The sequence below is a fragment of the Martes martes genome (genome assembly GCF_963455335.1).
Source record: "Martes martes genome assembly, chromosome: 11".
NCBI lineage: Eukaryota > Metazoa > Chordata > Mammalia > Carnivora > Mustelidae > Martes > Martes martes.
The window spans coordinates 97,491,434-97,511,676 of record NC_137899.1 but is presented as its reverse complement, the minus strand read 5'-3'; the positions used below and the strand labels follow the sequence as shown (position 1 = coordinate 97,511,676).

Below are 20,243 nucleotides of genomic sequence, written 5' to 3'. Positions count from 1 at the left end.
CACGGAAATTTATAAGATAGATTATAAGGTTTAATCAACAACATCAGTGACCCCCTAAGTCTATGTAGGCATTTAGGTACATTTACTATTTATAGGAGGAAGTACAATTAAGGGGAAACATCCTGATATGGGGTTAAAAAAAAAAAAAGGAAAAAGGTATCAACAGGTCTTAAGTCTCTGTGGCTATAAGGTTTTTAAAAATGGTCACTGACGTGGCTATGTCCAGTAAAGCCTGCATTCTGCTATTAATGAGCACACATGATGACGTCACAGGTAGAGTGTCTATTTTAACCTTTTAGGACCCACAGCAGTGGATGAAATCAATTTATTCCTCTAGGAGTTCTCAACTGACTATGCAGTTAGATGAAAGGATATATTTGATAGAATTACATATAATGAGTTCAATAAAACCTAAATACTTTCTGGGAAAAGGGAGTGCTTTACAGAGTCTCTTGGATTTTTCAGCCTCAGATATAAAGACTGAGAAACTTAGGTGATATGCAGTACCTAAGGCTCCAGGGAACTACTGAGGCTACGGATTCCAATGTCACTCCAGTGGGGAATGACCTTCCTTGCACACTGCTCTTCTCAGGGCACCCTTGACCTCTGCGTTCCTCAGGGTGTAGATCAGTGGGTTCAGCATAGGGTTGAAAAAACTGTAAAACAGGAAAAGGATCTTCTGCTGCTCCTCAGGGTGGCGGGATTTGGGGGCCATGTACATGACAATGGCGCTGCCAAAGAAGAGCCCCACCACACAGAGGTGGGAGGAGCAGGTGGAGAAGGCCTTCCTGCGGCCCTCCCCAGACTGGATCCTCAGGATGGCCAACAGGATGCGTGAGTAGGACACCAGCACCAAGCAGAGGGGCCCGACTAAGATAAACATACAGGCAACAAAGATGACCACTTTGTTGAGCTGCGTGTCAGCACAGGCCAACTTGAGGACAGACAGGATTTCACAGAAGAAGTGGTTGATTTCATGAGGCCCACAGAAGGGCAGCCTCAGGATGAGGCTCACATGGACCAGGGCCAGCAGGGAGCCACATGCCCAGGAGGTCGTCACTAGGGTGATGCAGACCCTCCAGCTCATGATGGCAGAATACCGGAGGGGGTGGCAGATGGCCACATACCGATCATAGGACATCACCACCAGGAGAAGACATTCAGTATGAGCAAAAGTCAAGAAAAGAAAAGTCTGTGTCAAGCAGCCAGCAAAGGAGATGGGCTTGTCTGGCTTCAGGAGGTTCACCAGCATCTGGGGCACGGTGTTGCAGGCATAGGCTATGTCGACGATGGCCAGGTGGGAGAGGAAGAAGTACATGGGGGTGTGCAGTCTGGAGTCCAGTGAGATGAGCCCCAGGATGAGCCCATTCCCCAGCAGGGTGAAGACAAAGAAGAGAGAGAAGAGCCCAAAGAGAACCATCTGAATTCTTGAGCCAAGACAAAATCCTAGTAGAATGAACTCTGTCACTGCTGTCTGATTTTCCCCCATTTCACTATGAAAAAGGTAAAATGGAAAGCTTGGGAAAGAATTGTCAAAAAAAAAAAAAAAAAACCACTAGACATTATATCATACATTTTGTCATTTTTAGAAGATAAACTTTTAAAATTAACAATCTAGTGACACATTAAGTTAATCACTTAATCTGACAACCAGTTTTAAGAAAGGGGATTATGTCTCCAAGGACAGATTACCTAGAGCCAGTGACACTGTAATGGGGAGGAAGAATGTCAAACCAAAGAGGAAATAAAGTAACCTTAAATACGGATTATCTTGGAGCTGCACATGACAGAATTATTAAGAGCACTGCTGGAGTGTAGAGGTCATCCGTCATGGAAGGACTCCAGATATGAGAATTAGTGTAGCCTGGGAAAGAGATGTGAAAATCCAGTTTCTAATTAGAAATATCAGCCATGCTGCTTTCAGCATCAGAAACCCACCTTTGTACTCTAGAGGAGCTTATGTGATGAAAGCAGGAGAATCTTCGGGGACTGTTTAAGTCGCTAAGAAGCAATCAGTGGGTGTGTACCTACGGGCTCCATTGACTATATTTTACAGTGGGTGACAATACCAACTGACAATTGGCCACTTAGCAGTCTACTGATTGATTTCTAGTTACTGATTTACCAAAAAAATGGTTCCAAATACAAGCTATAAACTTTGTAGGAATTGTCTTTTGGGCAGGCTGCCCAGTGTTCATGTATCATGAGTCTTGACTTTGTGTGCAGGCGTGTAAACAAGTAGGAGGTTAGGCACTCATGCTTGATTTGAAGGCTGTGGTGTGAATGGATCTGTGTAAAGACATTTTAAGATGCAATTCCTATGCCCTATTTGTATTTCATCTCATCTCTCCTTCTATTAAAAGAGCAAATCCAGTACTAACATAACCAAGAAACGCTATACCTGGAAGGATGTTTTATGGCTTAGCATTTGCATCTTGTACCCTTGTGAAATTCAAAACCGTAAGAAACGGGCTCCTGGGTGGCTCTGTCATGAAGCATCTGTCTTCAGCTCAGGATCCTGGGATCAAGCCCCATGTCGGGCTCCCTGCTCAGAGAGGAGCCTATTTCTCTCTTTGCTTACTGCTCACCCTGCTTGTGCGTTCTGTCTCACTCGCTGTCAAATAAATTAATAAAATCTCTAAAAACCCATTACAAGAAGCAATCATTTATTAAAAAATGAAGTCTGCTGGGTGCCTGGGTGGCTCAGTTGGTTGAGCAACTGCCTTCGGCTCAGGTCCTGGGGTCCTGGGATCGAGTCCCACATCGGGCTCCCAGCTCTATGGGGAGTCTGCTTCTCCCTCTGACCTCCCCTCTCACGCTCTCTCTCACTCTGTCTCTCTCTCTCTCTCTCAAAATAGATAAATAAAAATCTTTAAAAAAAAATGAAGTCTGCCTTACTTCGATAATATAAGAATGGCTAAATAATTTATAGATAGCTTATTTAAAAGTTTTTGGCAAAGAGATAATGCAGTGAATTGGTCATTTACGGATTGCTATAGCAACACACTGAGGGTCAGGTGTTTGAGGTTTCTGTGAATTGGTGATAGACCAAATAGTGATCGGCTTATTCTTAAGTCCTTAGTAACAGCTTCCTCGTTACACCATGTAGCAATCAGCATCTTTCCAGTGCATGCTTTTGTGCCTTTAGTAAGCAAAAATAACCTGAGGCTGAACTATTGACCTTGTGCCTTCTTGCCTCTGAAGAAAAGTCTCTCCGGGATTCACGTAAGGAAAGATGTTGTTTTAAGACCCTGGTCCAGGGCGCCTGGGTGGCTCAGTGGGTTAAGCCGCTGCCTTCGGCTCAGGTCATGATCTCAGGGTCCTGGGATCGAGCCCTGCATCGGGCTCTCTGCTCAGAAGGGAGCCTGCTTCCCTTCCTTTCTCTCTGCCTGCCTCTCTGCCTACTTGTGATCTCTGTCAAGTGAATAAATTAAATCTTAAAAAAAAAAAAAAAAGAGAGACCCTGGTCCAGCTGTCATTAATTACAATGGAGATGTTAATGAGAGGCTCCCTGAGGAAGTTGAGAATAAGAGAAATAACCCTGCTTCTTGAAAAATAAAACTTGCAAAATCCACTCCTCATGGTTGAGAAGAACTGGAGGAGGAAACATGACAACCCACGTGGACATGTAGGTGGGGAGCATGAGTCTGTCCTAAACTTCACTCAAAGTGCTCTGCTACCATCTCAAGGAACTAGAGTGGGGGAGGGTCTGTATGTAAGTAGGGGACCCAAATGTAACAATTGTGTAGGGTGCCTGTCAACATAAAGGCTGAGGTATAGAGAATGGGGTCATGCATGAGGTCTGGCACCTCTTCAGTACCGTCCAGGGAGTGAGAGAGCTGTCCTCCTGGTGGGTGTGTATCCTCAGTCCAGGTGGCCTGAGTGAGTAGCAGTCAGTAACCCCAGCTCTCAGATCTCCAGTGAATGCCCTCTGCTCTGAGTCCCTGCTCCCCAGTTAACCATGAGGTATTAATTTACCTTCTCATGCAGATATTTTGACAAAGAGGGAATGTGCTACTAAGCAAAGTTCTTGCCAATATTTTTACAATAAATAATTCCATTCAGGTTTACGCATGGTTCTTCTTTTTTTCCCGTTTAGTCTGGATAGTATGATATAGATGGAAATGTATATACCTAACCAAATTTCCAAAGCTGGATTTATAGGTGAGGACCAGGCCCAGGACAGAGATCACCTCATTAAAATACAACCCCAAAAAAGTTTATCTGAGCGGCTAATTGGGACCTGAAGAACATCGCCATTAGATCCCTCTCTAGAATCAGCAAATGACTTTTATAGAATAACCATTATCAATAAATGATATCATCAAGTCACAAATGGATTAACTAAAGGGTACGTCAAGTCATTCATGGATACTATGAACTCCTAACACATGACCAGGGTTGGTTTTTTTTTTTTTTTTAGAATTATATAAAAAATCACTGTGCCAGGACAGCCCTTTGAACTGATTTAGAAAACATACAAAGCATATGAAAATACTTAGTTGCGAAAATGCATCTGAACCCACATCTTATGAAAAGCACAACCTCTCTATTCACTTCCTCCTTAATTCATTTTGCCACTTCCGAATGGTTAGTTACATAAAGAAAAAAATTACTTGCAAAGTCTGAATCTCTTTGAAACTTAAAGAGACAGACAAGAGACAGGAGGGCCTGATGAATACGTTAAAGTTAAGAACAGTTGCCATGGGGCGCCTGGGTGGCTCCAGTCCGTTAGGCACCGCATCCGACTCTTGATTTTGGCTTCAGGTCAGGAGCTTAGGGTCATGAGATAGAGTCCTGGCTCCGGCTCCCTGCTCAGCAGGGAATCTGCTGGAAATTCTTTCTCTGCCCCTCCCCTTGCTCATGCTCATGCTCCTGTGCTCTCTCTCTTGAAAATAAATAAATCCTAAAAAAAAAAAAAAAAAAGGAACAGTAGCCATATGGGCTGAAAGTCTGGTTTCTTTCACAGAAGTGGGTCATACTACAAACTTTGACCAGGAATAAATGTATTCATTTTTGTAATTCTGGCACAAAATATTTATTGAGTGAACAAATGAATGAATGAACATACAAAATAAGTGAATGCCTAAATATTGAATTTTTGGACTATCCTTGCACTGGGTCTGGAATTTCTGCCTTGTTTAAATCTTGCTTGTCCAATAAAGGACATTTTTCCCAAGGGAAAAAAATAACACTAAACTAGAATCTCCAAAATATTTAAGCATCAGACAGTTGAAAGACACTTCTGTTTTCTTTTTTCCCCACATTTTATTTTATTCTGCAGGATACTGAAAGCCTCTTACCTGAATCAATGGATTAACTTCGCTAAAGGACTAGCAGAAGTGAGAGGAGGAGCTAAAAAAGAAATTAAATACATCTCAGTTCTAAATGCAACATTCAGACATTGTTTTGTGCTATAAACGGTGTATCGTATATGTATATAGCACTTAGTAATTTAAAAACTGGCAAACTGTTTGGTGACTAATAAACTATCCAGTGTCTTCGTGGTTTCAAAGTAAATATCTAAGATTGAAATCATATCTTTACACAGGAACAAACCTGCCAGTACTCGATGGGGCCTAGGTTTCAAAAGTAAAATTTAAGATCTGAAGAGCTGACAAACTCTTTTCTAATGCTGTAGGCATGAGTCACACAGCATTCCTGAAATAAAAACTATTTTTTTAAATCCTTAGTTCAACCGAAGTATTGGATGGTTTACTTCCAAGTAATAGAAAAAATAATTGTTGCTATTCATGTACTCAATAGAACCCTTCTCTCTCTTTTAATTCAAAATATTTTACAATTTCTGAGATTTTCCTCCCTGACCCATGTGTTATTTAGAAGAATGTTGTTTAATCTCCAAGTATTTGGGGATTTTCCAGCTCACTCTCTGCTTCTGATTTCTACTTCAACTCTATTGTAGTCCGAAAGCACACATTGTGTGACTTCTGTTCCTTTTAATTTGTTCAGGTGTGTTTTATATCCCAGAATGTGATCTACCAGGGTGAATGGATGTCCTGTGTGAGCTTGGGAAGAATGTGTATTTTCTCCTTATTGTCGGATGAAGTAGTCTGTAGATGTTCATTGTATCCATTTGATTGATGGTGGTGTTGAGTTCAGCTATATCCTTATTGATTTTCTGTCTGCTGGGTCTATTTCTGATGAAGGGATACTGAAGTCTCCAACTCTAATAGTAGGCTCATCTATTTCTCCTTTCAATTCTACTGGTTTTGGCTCATGTATTTTGATGCTCTGTTAGGTGCATACATATTAAGGATTATGTCTTCTTGGAGAATTCACCCTTATCGTTACGCAATGTTTCTCTTTATTCCTGGTAACTTCCTTGCTCTGAATCTTCTCTTTTTTTAATAAAGATTTTATTTATTTATTTGACAGAGAGATTGAGAGAGAGCACAAGTAGGCAGAGAGGCAGGCAGAGAGAGAGGGAGAAGTAGGGTCTCTGCTGAGCAGACAGCCCGATGCGGGGCCTGATTCCAGGACCCTGAGATCATGACCTGAGCAGAAGGCAGCCGCTTAACTGACTGAGCCACTCAGGCACCCCTCCTCTTTCTTGATGGTTATGTCTATCTGTCTCTGTTCCTCTGCCTCACTATATCATTGCCTCATTCTGATCTCCTTCTCTCCTGGTCCCCTTTATGACATTCTCTTTCTGTTTCCAATTTTCCTTATCTCTTGTCTACATTTCCCATTCTCAAAATCTTTCTTATTTCCTCCACCACGGTATTTCTAGAGACATATCAATAGTTCCATATTTGAGTGGTTTCTAGAAGATTTTGATTACATAGAAAGTCTACATTCGGGTAAATTGGCTTTATCCAGGTTAATTGTTTTACAAGACATAGGTATATTTTAAAATATATATATACATATGTATATACATATATATATGTATTTATAACCTTGGGAAATACTATCTTATTCACAGTAGCAATAATATCTGTCAATACATTTATCTGGGATATGGAAATATTATCTCTTGATACCATAATGGCCAATAAGGCCTTTCTACTTGTACTTCAGAATTAATGTAACAAGAACTTGCATTTAAAATATGCCCTTAGATTGAAGAAATCTTTTTAATCTGGTCAATAATAAAAATATCATATATTGGACCAAACATTATGCCCAGAACACTGTAGGTATGCATTAAATATTTATTGACTAACTGGATACCAGTTTAATTAAATCCAAGAAAACAAAACATTAATGAGCTCTCCACATTCGGCCATAAGCCAGATTCTCAAGCAAAAAAGAAAAAAAAAAGATCCAAAAAACCCACACAAAAATCCCCAAATATTGAAAGGCACCATAGAATAGCAGTGAAAGAACAAACACATTTTTACTTTTATAACCCTGAATATATTTCTTAACCCTATTCTATCACTTTTTTGAAAGATGTGGTAGTATTTTATAAGGTTATTGTGAAGTTTGAGATAATACATATTAATGAAGATAATATGTTAATTCAATTAATTAATTGAGATAATACGTTGAACATATTCATGATGCACGGTGAATGCTCAATAACTTGGATCAATTACCATCAATCTTTAACAGTTTCTTGACTAGCCTGTGGCTGTAGGGATCTGAGAAGCATCGCTTCTTCCTGGTGCCAATAGTCCCTGGGATCACTCCCTTTATTGGACATTACCCCCTTTTTTTTTTTTAAGATTTTATTTATTTATTTATTTGTTAGAGAGAGAGAGAGAGAGAGCGCAAGTGAACAAGCAGGCACAGCAGCAGGCAGAGGCGGAGAGAGAAGGAGGCTCCCTGCCGAGCAAGGAGCCCGAGGCGGGATTCCATCCCAGGACTCTGGGATCATGACCCGAGCCAAAGGCAGTGGCTTAACTGACTGAGCCACCCAGGCATCCCTAGACATTACCCTTTTCATGTCAGTTTTGCAAAGTCTGCCTAACAATGTAAGCCTACAATGTGAGTTTTTGGCTACTATGTTATGGAAGGACGAGTAAAGCAGATTTTGCCTCTTGACCTTTTGATGTCCTTCTTGGGAAAGACCACAATCAGTTCAAGAGATATCAGGGATTAAAAAGGACACAAAACTGTGATAAACTATTTAAAATAGTTTATTTATCTATATATATATATCTATATATATCTATATATATCTATATCTATATATATATATCTATATATATATATATAGATTATCATTTACAAAACAACTCCTTTCCTTTCCTGCACTCATCTAACCACGTCACCACACACACACACACACACACACACTCACATATCTTCCAGGTTTGGGAAAGTCTAACATTTAAGTTGAGTACTTTCTGTGTGCCTGACACTGTTCTCCAAGTTACAGGTGAAGGTAGAGCTGTGTATGGGCAGCATGGATTATGTATTGTGGTTTTATTGACATAAACCCTAGGACTAAACTAATTTCAGTATTTCTCAAATGTAAAACTACTTGTAATATATCTCAGTGTAAAGTTCTTTGGCTTAGGAAAATTATTTTCCATACTTAACCTAAATCCATCACACAAAAATTTCTCATTCTTTACCTAGCGTCACCGTCCATAGGTTATTGCTTTCATGCAGCTACTTTCCATTGTATAAAATGATACTAACCAAATTCTACACATATTTACATTATTTATGAGCAATATGTTCAACTAACTTAGCACTGATTTTTTTCCGCAAACTAGCCTCGTAGCAGAATAATAATCAGCCCATATTTAGACAGGACTGAATTTCCTTACCTGTGCTTAAAAAGAATAGTAGGTAACAGAGTGATAGTCCACAAAAGGGTAGCTCCTACCCCACCTAATAATGATAAAACAGTGTAACCCCGTTAGCTCCCACATTTGGACTCAAGGACCTCAGAAGGGAAAAGCACCTAAAGGTTGGGCAGGATCCTGCTTTCTGGGAGCTTCTGTGGGAACTGCAGAACCCTCACTTCTCTGCTTGATCAAAAATGTGGCAGAATCCTCAGAAAAGGAGCTTTTATTCTCTGATGGCCTCAGCCTAGTCCGCAGCACCTGAGGGCTCACTGGAGGGGTGAGCTGTGAGATGCGTGCCAGCCCACCTCCGCTGGGAAGGAGGGACAAAGCCGTTCTCTACCTCTGCTCTCCTGCCCAGCAGGACCCGTGATTAGACAACACAGCCAGCCACAGAGCACACCTCTGAGACAACATCAGTCATTACAGTCCCTGAGTACTTGGCATTGTTGGAGTTCATGAACCCCAGCCCTGTCCTAATTCCCAAACGGGCAGATGGTTCAGGTGAACCTGTCAGGAAGCGGAACCAGTGTGATGGCGAAGCAGCTCCCGGCCTTCCCCTCGGTCCTTCAGCTTCTCCCCACTGCCATCTGGGCCCCTTGGGGAGCAGCAGGAGCTGGAAGAAAAGACCCTGAAACATCAGCTGATTGCAAGCAACAAGTCAAGGTGTGGAGATGCTGGAGAGAACAGGTTACGGAGGCAGGGAGCAGAGTGGGGAGTCCAAGGAGAGCCAAGGCGTCCCAGTGGGGCTTATTAGAACATCCCTGAGGAAGAGTTTTGTAGGGCACAAACCACCCAGGTAGGTCAACCTCAGAAGTATTCTCTAATCTCTGCTCTGAAGCGAGGAGATTCCAGGTCCTTTCCAGGGAAGGGGAGGAGAGAACCGTCTCCAAGGCAGCTTCCCCTACAAGCCACTCTCTCTCCCAGGAGCGGGGAGACCCTTGCTGCGGAAGGTGTTCTCACGTTCATTCCTCTCTTATAGCAGGCATAGGAGGGCGGGGAATTTCATATCAAGCAACCGTGCAATTTACAAGTGAACGAGTTTGCTATAGCGCGATCCTCAGCCTGCTGGGGTTATGGCAGAAACGTGAGGAAAGTCCTGCACAGGTTATCAGGTTTTGAGGACATGCTTACCTGTGCTCCAATTGTACGTGTCCATTGTGAGAGGAACCACATATCCATCCAGGGACACGGCAGTTTTGCTCCTGATTATATAAAAAAGCTGGTGTGCAGTAGGCAATCCTTGAACACTAGAATCCTTTCTTCTTTCTCATTGCACACTCAGGTGAACACAGAAAATGTGAGCCATTTTGTTTGTTTTTTCACTCATGTAAACGCAAAACTCCTGTGAAAGAAATACGACATGTTTTTCTATATTCAGCACTATGAAAACATCAGTTAAAAAAGTCATTTTAGGGGGACCTGGGTGGCTCAATCTGTGAAGCGTCTGCCTTTTGCTCAGGTCAGGATCCCAGGACTCCTGGGACCGAGTCCCACATTGTGCATCTTGCTCAGCTGGGAGCCTGCTTCTTCCTTTCCCTCTGCCCTTCCCCGCTGCTCACAAGTGCTCTTCTCGAATAAAGTCTTTTTTAAAAAAAGTTATTTTAGAACCATGAGAGACTGTGCACCCTGAGAAACAAACTGAGGGTTTTGGAGGGGAGGGTGGTGGGGGGTTGGGTGAGCCTTGTGGTGGGTATTGTAGAGGGCATGTATTGCATGGAGCACTGGGTGTGGTGCATAAACAATGAATCTTGGAACATTGAAAAATTAAATTAAATTAAAAAAATTTGAACCTATGAGATAAAAAAATTTAAAAAGTCATTTTAGGGTACAAAAATAGAAAATTTTAACTAAAACAATAATAAGAAGTTAAATATAAAATTTTATGATACCAAACAAAAATGTAGGAAATGCATCACCTCAAAATAAGATGTTTTCCATTATGTATCAAATTGCCTCAACTTTTAACTTGTGCACAGCTTCTAAAAGTGGCTGAGTGAGACAGGGCCATATTCAAAATATAAATACATACAAAGGAAAATAGCACAGAGAACGGACAGATCCTGTTTGATATGGATATTATCTCAAGCGTTTACCTTATGTGCCAACATGCAGAAATCAGGAAACTGACTTTCATAAGCAAACACTGAAGTGAAGAGAAGGGTTTCAGAGACTATATATCTGTTATCAACACATTAGGAATATTGGTTATAAATACACATTTTGATAAAAATGAAAAATTAGAAGTTAGCCAGTATTTCAGTATAACATTGGGGTTATCACATAAACAAACATTAAGGAAAATCCTTCGAGAATCTAAATGTCAACATCTCAAAACTCAAAATTGCCAATATTCTGTAAAATTAATCTGAAATAACTTTTGTCTTGGTATTGCTTGCTATTTAAAGAGAGTAACAATGACATAAATACACAAAAGAACTAACATACAGAAAAACACAGTGAGGATTAATTGAGATCAAAACATCTACTAGTATCAGGCGTTTGATTTTACTGGACCTTTACACTTGTACCTTTTATGCATAAAGTCAAGTCCTGCTCAAATCTGATGAAACAGTTCAATTGACTTTAACACAGAAAAAAATCAGCATAAAATGGGTGGATTTAACTGTCATAGTAAATTACCATAATAGATATTTTGCACAAAAAGCTGAAAATAAGGTTGTGAGAAATGCATGAGACATGAGTGAATGCATTTTCAGGATGGCATGACAAAGATATATTGGTAGAGAATGCAAATGATAATGTTCTCAATTGTATTTGTTTTTCTTTTTAATTCTTAAATTTTTTTAAGATTTATTTTTCTATTTGAGAGAGAAAGAGAGAGAATGAGCAGCGGGGAGGGCAGAAAGAGAGGAAGACTGAGTATTAAGCGCACTCTGCTGAGCACGGAGCCAGAGGCAGGGCCCAATCCCAGGACCCTGAGATCATGACCTGAGCCGAAACCAAGAGTTGGACACTTAACCGACTGAGCCACCCAGGCACCCCTCAGTTGTTATTTCTTAACAAATTATGAGTTAAAAGGTCAGAATTTTGTTTGGAATCCTTAACAACACAAGAAGGAGGAGGCAGAATTTACAAGGGCAATTTTTAGAGATTATTTATGTTGTTTGCTAGTGTTATCTTAACACTTAGCTCCTTAAAAGGTGTGGTCTTGTCTTCCTCATACACAGTTGTCTTGGGGCTGCGCCTGTCCGCACATGGCTGCACTTCCCGGCTCTCTCACATGGGTGGCGGTGAGAGGTGGAATCACATTCTTGCAAAAGGAGCACACGCAGAGAAGATGTGTTCCACGTGGAGGGCTGCAGTGGGTGTGAAGCGGGCTATGCGTCCTGCACAACTGCTCTTCCCATCCCTGGCTGGAAGTGAAGATCTCCAAGGCCAGGAGGATGGTGGGGTGATGAGACAGAAGGTCCCTGCGTCACCACATGGCAGACTCTGCCATTTACCTGCATAGGAATTAACATGAGTGAGAAGTACACTTTCAATCTGTAAAATCACCTTCATGTGGGGCCTTATTTATTTACCCATAAATACATTGTGGGGATAAAAAGAATGAGGAAAAGCCTGGTAACTCCAAAACTAAAGTATTAGTAGCTTCCAAGATCAATTCACATGGTGAAGAGCATCTCCTTACGGCACAATAAATTGGGTTTTTATTTATGTCAGACAATTTTGTCTTAGAGTCTGATGAATCACAGTTTACTTTGCATGTTATTTTGGTTGTTCATTCAAATGATTTCAGTTAATAACATAGGTTACCTTACCCAAACATTACAGCATAATATTAAACAATGAAGTAAATAGATACAACAAGGATATTTTCAGAGATGCCTTGATACAATTTAACATTCCAACAAGATTCTAAACTGCTTTTACTTGCTTAATTTTTGATTTCACTAAGATCTGTGAAAGATGTGTACTGATAAATATTTGAGAACTTAAGGGACCAGAGGTGTCTTGAGATAAGTTTAAAAAAAAAAATTGTATCAATACATGTGCACTGTAAAATTGACAAAAAACCACAGAAGTATGTATTTCTCAAGTTATTTCTATTTCTAAAAGCAACTTCTATTGACTACTCAGTGTGCATCATCCTTACATTTCACATTTATAAACACACACATGTGGGACACCTGGGTGGCTCAGTTGGTTAAGCACCTGCCCTCCACTCAGATCATGATCCCAGAGTCCTGGGATCAAGTCCCACATCGGGTTCCTTGCTCTGCGGCGAGCCTGCTTCTCTCTCTGTCTCTGCCTGCCACTCTGCCTGCCTGTACTCTCTCTGTCTCTCTGACAAATAAATAAACAAAATCTTAAAAAAAAAAAATAAGAAACAAAACACACACACATGTACCCATTGTACCCATGTATACACATATAGATGTACGAGTTCAGGAAGAGCTAGAAGTTTCTCCTACAAAATGAAAAAGAATATTTTTTAATTTAATTGTTTTTACTTGTATTTTTTTTTACACTACATCATTAGTTTTTGATGTAGTGTTCAGTGATTCATTAGTTGCATATAACACCCAGTGCTCATCACAGCACATGCCCTCCTAAAAAAATGACTTAATTTCTTCATTCAACTATATTTGCTAAACAATTTCTATTGTAGCCCATTATAGATAATACTTGTTCTTTTTAACATATTGCATATATACTTGCCCCAACTTAATAAGATTATGTGGAATTTTTTAGAATAAATTTCAATTCAAAATCCTTGAACACGTTTCTTTGCGCAGTTACATTAAGTATTTCACAAAATAAACATAAGTCAATAATAAATAATAAATATTCTACATGTTTTTGCTCACTTTTTTCATGGATTTGTATATTACCCTTCTGTTTTATTTATGTTAGAATATATTAGGTATCCTATTAGCCCCTTTCTTAGGATGAATTTTCAGGCCAGTGAAACATTCAGTCTTACCTTTCTTGAGCTGTAGTTTATTGTCGCTAGGCAGGGCTCCATAGTTCAGGCTGTATGTGGGGGACAGTCTCACTTAGTAGTTATAGACATGGTTTCTGGCCTTTGGAACACTTAGGCGGGCGTCTTGCTCTGCCACTCACTAGCTCTGTGACCCCTGAGGTGTTAACATCTGTGCCTGGATTTTTTTCATTATGAATGAAATCTAATGGTAAAGCTTATCTCTGGGAATTCTTGTAAAGATCAGATGGATATTAATGAATGTGTCCTCACAGAACAGTACTTGATGTGAAATAAGCAATCAATAAATGCAAATTCTTAATATTATTATGCCAGTTGTACAACACCAGACAGAGATCTGGGACCCTTTACAAATGAAGAGTATTCTTAATCCTTTCCAACCAGGATAACGAACCTTTTTTTTTTTTTTTTAAGGGATGACAGTTCATATGGAATATGTCTTATTCTCCATATCTTATGCCATCCATAGTTCCAAGATCATGAATATATACAGATTCTTCATTTATTTGGTGTTTGCTTTTGAATTCCTACTGTGTGCAAGGTTTAGGAATTAACTGTATTTAGTTATTCTCAAAATAATCCATTTAACTGTGTCTCCTAGTACAAGAAAAAAAAAATAAGAATGTCAGAAAGTTAGAAAAGAGACACAGAATTAGAGGTACTTATAGATCATCTAGTCGAACATTTTGTTTTACTGGTGGGAAAATCAATGCCCAGAGGAATTAAATGATTTTTCTAAGGTCACACAGTGACCTGGTAGAATGGGCAGAATCGAGATAGGAGCCCAGATGTCCTGAGTCTGAGCCAGGCTTCTGAGGGTGAAACCAGACTGTGCTGACAAATGCACCTCTTCTCTTGGCCCAGTGGTGTTACACAAATTAAAAGCAAACAAAAAGCAAGCAGAACAAAACAAAAAACCAAATGAAATGGAAGCAGTGATCTAGTCAAAGTTCATCAAGAAGGAAGGAAAGCAGACCCTTCCTTGTCGTCTAGGAAAAGACTTCACAACTCTGACATCCTGTGCGACCCCATTCTAACTCTCCTTCCCTTTTCCTCCCTCAGAACCATAGAGTTAACAATGCTTCTCTTTCACATTAACATTCAAAGTGTGGTCTATGGCAGCATCAGCAAGATAGAGGAGATTGTTAGAAATGCAAATCTGGGGGTGGGTGTTAAGGAGGGCAGGTATTGCATGGAGCACTGGGTGTGATGCATAAACAATAAATCTTGGAATACTGTAAAAACAAAAAAAAATTTAAAAAAAGAAATGCAAATCTCTGCCCATCCCAATCATAGCCTGCATTTCAGTAAGCTCTTCCTTGATTTGTATGCACACCAACCCTTAACAAAGAATAAACAATCATCCTACAGGGTCAGTGGTTCTCAGTGCCCACTCCACATGCCAAAGACACTGAGGAATCCAATTCTAAATGGCTTGTGAACTAGCTCTCACCTACAGCATCCCATCCTATCATTTTCAGTAGTTCCAACCCCTAATTCTCCACCAACTTGCAAGACATGGGAGGATTCACACCCTCTGCGCGGCTGCTCAGCTAGCACAAGCACCTCCTGGCATATTATAACCAGAGCTTTCATAACTTGGCATGCTCTTTTTTAAAAGGCTCATATCCTCTGTTCTACATGATAGAAATGAATGTACACACTCTTTTTTTTTATATTAAGGAGGAAATACTTCTAATCTGTTTGTAATTCCCCTGCAATCACTGGCCAATGAGACATAATTAATCACTAATATTCATGCAACAAGGAGAAACTTTTGCAAGAACTGAGTGCATTCAAAACTAAAAGGGACTAATGGACAAGGAGATGTCTAACCTTGAAAGGGTAATGGCTGCTGTATTTAAGTTACATATTTTATGATGCTACTTTTTTTTTTATATGATCACATATAAGTCAGCATTTATTGACTACTATGACATGAGCCTCGTCTAGCCTTTGAAGACCTAAGCATTAGAAGGTCCTTTATAGGGCACCTGGGTGGCTCAGTGGGTTAAGCCTCTGCCTTCGGCTCAGGTCATGATCTCAGGGTCCTGGGACTGAGTCCCACATGGGGCTCTCTGCTCAGCAGGGAGCCTGCTTCCCCCTCTCTCTCTGCCTGCCTCTCTGCCTACTTGTGATCTCTCTCTGTCAAATAAATAAATAAAATCTTAAAAAAAAAAAAAAAAGGAAGGTCCTTTACAAAAAGATCACTCACAGTTAATCTAGACTGGATTGACTGCATCTAAATTCTGATCCCACTACTTGATATTTTTATGACATTGAATATGTTACTTAATTCTCCAGAACTCCATTTCCCTTCTGCAAATGAAAATACAATACTTCAAAGTTTTGATGTGAGGATTGCATCTAGAGAATTTAACATAGTGTCTGGTACATAGCCATTACTAAATAAATTTAAGTTGTAGTTATTTCCTACCATACTCTGTTTTGCAAATAAGAGGAATCTGGAAAATGTAGAAGTCCTAAGATAGTTTAATGTTGAAGACTGTGTAGTTAACTGATAAAGGTTCATGAATGCATCCGATCAGTGCTTGCTGAGTGCCTCCTAGGCGCCAGGCAGTAGGCTAGTATGGATGAAAAAGTGGCAAAGAGATTCCAGTTCCCACTCTCGGGGAGCTCCCATCTTACCTGAGAAACTTGATACCTACCTGAGCAATGTTCTATAAATGCCTCCTGGAAGATCATAATAATTTCAACACCAAAAATGAAATCTAAATCCCTTTGTCTTGGGAAAGGGCTCCTTTAGATAAAATACTATCAAGCATCCATTCTTAATTCTACTCCATCAATGTGAAACCGAATCATCTGTCTTCTCTTCCACTTTCCTGCTCCCTGTGCAGGTCATGGTCAGGGCCTTCCTTGATCTCTGACCCTTAGAACCAAGTTCTTCCTTGTTACCACACCCATGGTTTACATTTCAGTTAACAGTCAAGGTACTTCCTCCAGCAAACGAAAGCTTCTGTCTGAAGCCTAACACCCATCACTTGGTCTTAGTCACTGGTTTTGTTTCACTGCCTTGATTTCTCTGACCCTTATATCCACAGAGAGCTCTGAAGAGGCCATGTTACCCAGTGGTTATGACTGTGAGGTCAAGAATCTGATTGCCTCAGTTCCTTCCTGGACTGGACAGTCAGCATCTGTGAAACTGGGCAAGTTACTCAACCTTCCTGCGCTTCAGTTTTCCTAAAGTAAAGTGGGGATATTGTTTTCTGCCTCAAAGGACTGTTCTGGGGATTAAGTAAATATATATGTAAAGTACACTGAGTGGCTGAGAGAGAGAAAGAGAGAGGGAATATGAGAGAGGGAGGAGGTATTATGGTGTGGTTGCCTTAGTGTATTGGTTCTGGGTTTTCGCTCAACTAACTCACCAATCTCAGTAAGAATGGCCTTTATTCTCATCTTTATGTTCTGTGTTCCTCTAGAAGTACAAAGATTTTTGTGACTCTGACTTTAGGAGTCATTGTCCTTGACAATCAGGTTCTCAAAAATGATCTTATCTTCTAGGCACTATAGAGCATAGATCAACTCACCGTGGCACATGAGGCTGGAAATACACCCTCCTTCATGTAATGCATCCATCTTTGGGGTAATTTGGTTTTGTTCTTTATTGATGACACTGATGTTGGTATAGACAATGCACATTGTTGTGGTTAAGTACCGAGGCTTAATTTCACCACAACAGACTGTTGTCTGAGCCAGCCAGACTGTCAAGGCAAAATCCTGACATTTGTTAGTTTCTGGTATGTATGTATATGACAGAGTGATAATAGGACCTTCTTCATGGCTTAGTTATGATGACTAACGAGATGGTACGTGGAAAGTGCTATCAATACACAGTGTCTAGCACTGGGAGAGCAATGAACCAAAATGTTACTCTTATAAAAATCCATTTTTTTTTATATTCAGTGAACTCTGCTGCCCATGCATAATAATTAAGAATTGGGTTGAGTAATTAAGACTGGATGCAAGTGGGCATCCTAGTCTCAAGATGGGTTAGAAGGTCGATTTCAGGGGTGCTTGGGTGGGTCAGTAGGTTAAGTGTCCCATTATTGATTTCAGCCCAGGTCATGATCTGTCTTGGAATCGGGCCCCCCTGCTCCTCCTCCCACTTGCACTCTCTCTCTCTGTCCCTGTCTCTCTCAAATAAATAAAAAAAAATATTTTAAAAAGGGTGGATTTTATAAGTAACAGCCTACAAAGCCACCGGAAATGTAGAGGAGTCACTCCTCATCACTGGATCTGTACTGTAGAATGAATCAGTAAAAATCAATCCAGTACCAAAATGGAACATTCAGCTACACTATAACCAGAAAACTACATATTGAGATAGTCTGCATATCTACATAATTTATAGATCAACACTCAAAAGTTTCTGAAGAATCCACAAACAGCCCAAATTATATTCTTTGATACCTTTTATCAGCCCGTTCATGGAAAGAATGCCCAATTTGGCCCCTCTGCAAGCCACTAATAATCAGTTTATCTCTGAAGCTGTGAACAATGTATACTGTTCTCATACTGTCTACAGATTTTTTTCTTCTTCTCTCCTTTGTCCTATATATTTTACATTAATTTTGATCCTTCACTCAGCCTGCTCATTTACTCCCTGAATCAATAATTTCATCCAAAATTTCTCACCATCATGCAACATGCTAAATACATCTCTCTCTGAGTTATTCTCTAACAGTTATCTTTAACAAGGCAAGTATGATTTTAGGAGAATGGACAAGTATGCCTCTGGGTTTGGGAGATGACTGTTCTTCACTGCAGCTTTTTTTTTTTCTTTCTTCCAAACCTTATGATACATGCAGTTAGTGAATTTAAATACTTAGGCTAGAGAGGTAGATATAGTGTATTCAACTTCTGGGGCTCAGAAAATGAATTAAAATAATTTTTAAAGATTATTTATTTACTTATTTATCTGACAGACAGAGATCACAAGTAGGCAGAGCAGCAGGCAGAGAGAGAGGAAGGGAAGCAGGTTCCCCGCTGAGCAGAGAGCCCGATGCGGGGCTCGAACCCAGGACCCTGGGGATCATGACCTGAGCCGAAGGCAGAGGCTTTAACCCACTGAGCCACCCAGGTGCCCCAAAATAATTTTTAATATCACAGATATTAAATTCAATGAGCAACAAAAGAAAAAAATTGTATCTGATAAAATCACACTTGCAAGATAATCAATGAATGCAACATATCTAAAATTTTTCATTCAAAGGAAGAGGGAAGTCTTGCTCTCATGTCCTTTGGGCACATCTAAGATGAGAGAAGTGAAATTTTCTGGATTTAGGCAGCAATCAAACACTTAGGCTGGTGATTTCAATGTCACTCCAATTGGGAATGACCTTCCTTGCACACTGCTCTTCTCAGAGCATTTTTGACCTCAGCATTTCTCAAGCTGTAGATCAGTGGGTTCAGCATAGGGTTGAAAAGGCTATAAAACAAGAAAAGGATCTTCTGCTGCTCCTCAGGGTGGCGGGATTTGGGGGCCATGTACATGACAATGGCGCTGCCAAAGAAGAGCCCCACCACACAGAGGTGGGAGGAGCAGGTGGAGAAGGCCTTCCTGCGGCCCTCCCCGGACTGGATCCTCAGGATGGCCAACAGGATGCGTGAGTAGGACACCAGCACCAAGCAGAGGGGCCCGACTAAGATAAACATACAGGCAACAAAGATGACCACTTTGTTGAGCTGCGTGTCAGCACAGGCCAACTTGAGGACAGACAGGATTTCACAGAAGAAGTGGTTGATTTCATGAGGCCCACAGAAGGGCAGCCTCAGGATGAGGCTCACATGGACCAGGGCCAGCAGGGAGCCACATGCCCAGGAGGTCGTCACTAGGGTGATGCAGCCCCTCCAACTCATGATGGCGGAATATCGGAGCGGGTGGCAGATGGCCACATACCGATCATAAGACATCACCACCAGGAGAAGACATTCTGTCAGAGCAAAAGTTAAAAAGAGAAAGGTCTGTGTCAAACAGCCAGCAAAGGAGATGGGCTTGTCTGGCTTCAGGAGGTTCACCAGCATCTGGGGCACGGTGTTGCAGGCATAGGCTATGTCGACGATGGCCAGGTGGGAGAGGAAGAAGTACATGGGGGTGTGCAGTCTGGAGTCCAGTGAGATGAGCCCCAGGATGAGCCCATTCCCCAGCAGGGTGCAGGCATAAAACAGGGAGAAGAGCCCAAAAAGGAATATGTGAATCTTCGGACCAAGACGAAATCCCAGTAGGATGAATTCTGTAACCATTGTTTGATTTTTCTCCATTTTACTATTAAAGAGAGAACCACATAGCTATGTGACACAATGATTTTAAAACAACTCTTTTATTGATTGTTTCATAAATTTTTGGTGTGTGCAAAATTATTAAGAAACAACTTCATTTAAGAACTCACTGAATTCTAAAGAAGGAAGGGAGGAAAGTAGGAAAGAGAAAGAGAGAGGGAGGGAGAGAGAGAGGAAGGAAGGAAGGAAGGAAGGAAAGAAGAAAGAAT

General features: G+C 40.7%; 2 protein-coding genes across 2 annotated transcripts; both read right to left on the bottom strand.

Annotated features, from left to right (window-relative positions):
- Positions 1-547: 547 nt before the first annotated feature.
- On the bottom strand, positions 548-1,489 carry LOC308352745 (olfactory receptor 2A1/2A42-like; the record flags this gene model as incomplete). The annotated part of the gene is made up of 1 exon (XM_080819087.1): positions 548-1,489. One exon carries the CDS (start codon positions 1,487-1,489, stop codon positions 548-550), a length of 942 nt encoding a protein of 313 aa, XP_080675213.1.
- A 17,585-nt stretch (positions 1,490-19,074) lies between these two features.
- Positions 19,075-20,016, bottom strand: LOC308352063 (olfactory receptor 2A1/2A42-like; the record flags this gene model as incomplete). Its single annotated transcript, XM_080818112.1, has 1 exon — positions 19,075-20,016. The coding sequence occupies one exon, from the start codon at positions 20,014-20,016 to the stop codon at positions 19,075-19,077; it is 942 nt and encodes a 313-aa protein (XP_080674238.1).
- Positions 20,017-20,243: the final 227 nt, after the last annotated feature.